Genomic DNA, 4,670 nt, shown 5'->3' with positions numbered 1-4,670 from the left:
GATTATTAAATAATCGTCTCATCGCGATTGTTTGACCTCGTCGCGATGGTTTCAGATCATCGCAATTATTGCACATCTCTATAGAAGACACTAGGGGGAGCTGTAGTGCATCTGCATATTTTATTGTATATATTGTAACTAAAGCATGGTAATACTTGTAAAATGTACCACCGCAACACAATCACTTTAAAAAAAACTAAAGCATATACCATAAAAATAACCTACAGTAGAATTTAATATTATTTCAGTGTGAAAACCAGTCTACCAAAATCTCATTAACACAGAAGTAAACTTTTATTGTAGTCTTGCAAGTGAGGAAAAAACTGACTATAAGCTTTTCTATGACTGATAGCATTTTAATGGTGGCTTCAATTCACTCCTGATCAATTTTAGTATTTGGCGGTTGTATTATTGACAGGTAAAAGCCTAAACCTTAAGTATGATAACCCAATTTTGTCCTATGTATTTCAAAGAAAAAGAACATAGTCTCTATATTCAGAACAATATGATCGTTTCAAAGCTGAATAAAAAATGTATGAGAATTAAAAATCAAAGCTCTAAAACAGACAATTAATCGTCATAATCGCAATGATTTATTTGACAATTAATCGTCAGCCAAATTTCATAATCGTGACAGCCCTACTTCCAAGTGTCTCATAGCAGACCTGTTGTTGTGCAGTTTCTGTTCATGTGTGCAAAGACATTTTAGAAATCTCGACCGAATAATGTTTTACGGCAATATCCCTAATAAAGAGTATGTAGGCTATGTGTGGTAACCCTATCTACATACAGTTAGGGTGATATTAAATGACTAGATTGCCTTCTCTCGTTTGGTCACACCACAAGGTGTCCCTGTGGCCTCAAAACTTCAGCACCGCCGCTCTGAGATCGATTGCTAATGTCTGAGGTGAAACACGCCCCCACTCATTAGCATACAGACAAAGAAATACATAAATAAATAAAAGTGGAAATAAATAAATGTATAAATAAATAAATGAAAAAATAAATAAGCGTGAAAAAATATATAATTACCCATAAATACGGAAATAAAAGTATAAATACTCTTTTATTTTTGCTTTTTTACATTTCTTCATGGATTTATTTTTGTATTTATTTATTTTTAATATTGTCACTTTTGGAATTCCATACCCTTTAACGGCCTGGATTTTTCCTCTGAAACCACACCCAGAGTAGAACTGCTCGATGCATGACAAAGCCTCGCACGTGCAAAGAGTGAATCTCAAATCAGAGTTCTTTCATTTTTGTGAACAGCGTGCCACAGTATTACACAGCGCAGTTTCTCACGTTCGTTGCCCTTTTATCAGAGCATAGTTATTTCAGCTGGACACAGCTCTTCTGTTTTCTTGATTCTTTTGTTTCAATGCCAAAGGTAAGAGCTTTTCTCAGAAAATATTCAGACTGCAATGGGATTAAGAAAATGTATTTAAAATTCAAATGCATTTCTAAATAATACAATTTATATGAACTAGATAAATTGCATGAACTAAATAGTGTTCTTGCAGATGTAAGAGTGTTTATGCAAAGATCTGTAGCTTATATATTTTGTGACAGGAATTCACAGCTTGCATTGTTTTGCAGATGTACTGTGTTCTCTGTAATCTTTATTTATAATGTTCATGCATGTTTGTATTTATATATGCATTTATATATGTTTTTTTTGCCTTGGGTGGTATCGTGATTACTGTAGTTTGCTACTTACTAGCATGTACAGTTCAGAGTTTGTGAACGCTCATAGACTGTTCTTTTGTGTGTGTTTTTATCCATGACCGTATTAGGAAAAAACTGCACAAATTCATTGGATCCTCAGTGGACTCATTGTGTGTGTTTTCCCTCAGGCTGTACAAGATGTCGATCACCCCAGACTATGACAACTTTTTGTTGGAGCTTAAAGCAAATCAAACTGAGAAAGAGCATTACCAAAATCAGATCCGGATGATGTACCTTGTTACATACGGAATCGTCCTTGTCCTGGGTCTGACCCTCAACTTCATCCTTATGTTCGTTGGATGGCAGAAATACAAGAGTTACAAGAAGATTGCCATTTGGGTTTTGGCATTGTCTGCAACACACTTAATATTCTGTGGAGCTGTAGTGTTTCAATTGCTCTATGCTTATTATGAATTCGTATGGTATTATGGAACTGTGACTTGCAAGCTGTCGTCCTACATCACCTACGGTAGCATGTATTCCACAGCGTCCATCCTGGGTCTTTGGAGCATTAGCTCTGCTTTTTCCAAAAGTGCATGCATAAAAAGATCCAAGAACTGCTACATTTTTCTGATTTTATTCTCTTGGACTTTAGCGGCTGTCCTTGCAATGCCATCGCTCTTTTCCAGAGAGGTTCAGCTGGTTCAGTGTGTTGACGACTATGACTTTGAAGATTTTAAAACAACTCCAGATGCCATTAAAAAGCTGAAGGCTGTCGTTGTGTCACGATTTCTGTTCGGGCTTGTCATCCCTGCTTTTGTAATGTTCGTCAGTTGCTGTGTGGCATCCAAATCCTTTCACAATAGATGTATACAATGTAAGAAGCAGACACAGATTATTTGTGCTGTAAAGGTCACATACTTTGTGTGCTGGGGCCCGCAAATTGTCTTAACCCTGCTTCAAGCTACGACAAATAATCTACACCCAAATGCATTTAAATATGGACTTCCAACCGCAACGGCACTTGCTACAACACACTGCTTCATGTGTCCTCTCATCTACATTTTAGGAGAATGTAGCATTAAAATGCACTGGATGACGCATGACCCTGAATACATTGAAGAGAGAGCAGATCAGACAATCCATTTGGTAAATAAGAGCAGTGCATAAATACATTGTGGGTAGTTGACAAATAAACCTGTGTGCATGTGTCCTATGGTGTGACATGAAGATACATCTCTCTTATGCTATTTTATATTAAAAATATGAATATAATATAAAATAATATAGTGTGTTTTCTAATTTTTTGTTGTCACACCATAGGACGGGTTTATTTTTCAACTACCCTTGTAAATAGTTGTCAGCATGTGGCGTAGTAGCTCAAAAATCCCGTTATATGACCTTCCATATATTATGCATATTTTACAATGCTTGAAACACTAATCCATAATCCGGTAAAACACATAACATACATATTGGATATTGCTTTGAAGATACGTGTATTGTTGGCTCCTTTGACAAAATGGAAGTTACTTTGGAAAAATGTGAATGTGTATATATATAATCTTTATACTGCTGTTTTTAACCATTTTAGTTTAACGTGGCATTACAATGAGTTGTTTTATATTTTTGTACATTTAGGCATGCGCTCTAAAACATCATTATTTATCCATCATAGACAAACAATATACCCGAGTTGTATAATTCAGTGAATTAAAAATGTTTTTTACCTTTTTTATTTTGCATACTTTTTCAATGTGTGTAATTGTAGGTCTGTGTATGATGATGTGCATGTTCTTTTATTCAATTTCTTTTCAAGATAATGAATCTGAAAGGGTTTCCCCTGTCTTGGAAAAAGATCAATCTGACTATGACTTATACATTCCATAGACCCAAGAGTCCAGTTTATGGAAGTATTTTAATGCCATTAGTTTTTGAAGCAAAAAAGCATGTTAGATTACCACTAATCAAAAATAAATCTGTTGCATTACCAGCAGGGGCGGAGCCAGACATTGGGGGCTTAGCCCAAAATCTAGGGGTTCCATCCAGGGCATGGTCCCCAGGAGATTTCTTTCACATTTATGGCAGCTATAATAAACTATTTTTTCATCTTTAATCGAAGTGTTCTCTTTTTTATCATTCTGAAACTGTCAAAATTTGATATGTTACAAAGACATTTTCACTTCTCTCAAATAAAAACAGAAAAAATGCTGTAAACCTGTTACCATGAAGTTACACAAGAAAGGTAGATTAGGAATTTGGATTCCTATTTTGTTGCTTAGAAAACAAATTAGCAGACAAAGGTGCTACCACTGAATCCATGAAGTAACAAGTAATTCAAATCAAAGCTCATCAACAATGCCAAGTAAATGTGGCCTCTAATACTCTTAATTATTTAGACAGACTAGATCAGTGTTAACATTAGCCGTTAGCCGAACGCTATTTAACAGTATAAACGAACCACATAACTAATAATAGACACTTTCAAAGTAATAATGAAGCCACTGTAACAACGACTGATTTAAAAACGTGTTTACTGTTGGAAGATTCTGTATTTTAAGTTGCAGTTGCACAGAATGCGCGCACCTTCGTTCAGACTTGAACGTCTCCTTAGCTTTGACTGGAGTGGCGGACTCGGACTTTAAAGCTCAATGCCGCCACTGCGCCACCTAACGTACTGTATGAAATTATTTAACCTGAGAAGATTCGGGGCTTTTGAAAAAACAATCGGGGCTGAAGCCCCAGAAGCCACCCCCCCCCGCTCCGCCCCTGATTACCAGTGCTTGCATTTTTAGACTCTGCAATTCTATATGGTTGAATTGTTAAGATGTGAAAATTTCAAATTGAAACATTTCACACAATTTCACTGTTTAAAAATTGAATAATCAAAATTCACCTTTTAAATTTCATTAAAAAAATTCAACTTGTTTTAAAATGCAACCTTTAATATTCGACAGACAATTTTCAGTCCAAATTATTTCAGTTTAAAAATTTGCTTCCAC

At 35.5% G+C, this 4,670-nt stretch overlaps 1 protein-coding gene across 1 annotated transcript; it reads left to right on the top strand.

Moving 5' to 3' along the window:
• Window positions 1–1,198: 1,198 nt before the first annotated feature.
• LOC130549850 (chemerin-like receptor 1) lies at window positions 1,199–3,793 on the top strand. Its single transcript, XM_057327202.1, has 2 exons — window positions 1,199–1,390; window positions 1,857–3,793. The coding sequence occupies exon 2, from the start codon at window positions 1,867–1,869 to the stop codon at window positions 2,836–2,838; it is 972 nt and encodes a 323-aa protein (XP_057183185.1). The 5' UTR covers window positions 1,199–1,390; window positions 1,857–1,866; the 3' UTR covers window positions 2,839–3,793.
• The last annotated feature ends 877 nt before the right edge of the window (window positions 3,794–4,670 follow it).

Source organism: Triplophysa rosa, linkage group LG2 (genome assembly GCF_024868665.1).
Source record: "Triplophysa rosa linkage group LG2, Trosa_1v2, whole genome shotgun sequence".
Classification (NCBI taxonomy): Eukaryota; Metazoa; Chordata; class Actinopteri; order Cypriniformes; family Nemacheilidae; genus Triplophysa; species Triplophysa rosa.
Note: the sequence above shows the minus strand (reverse complement) of the source record. Positions and strands in the feature narration are given on the sequence as shown.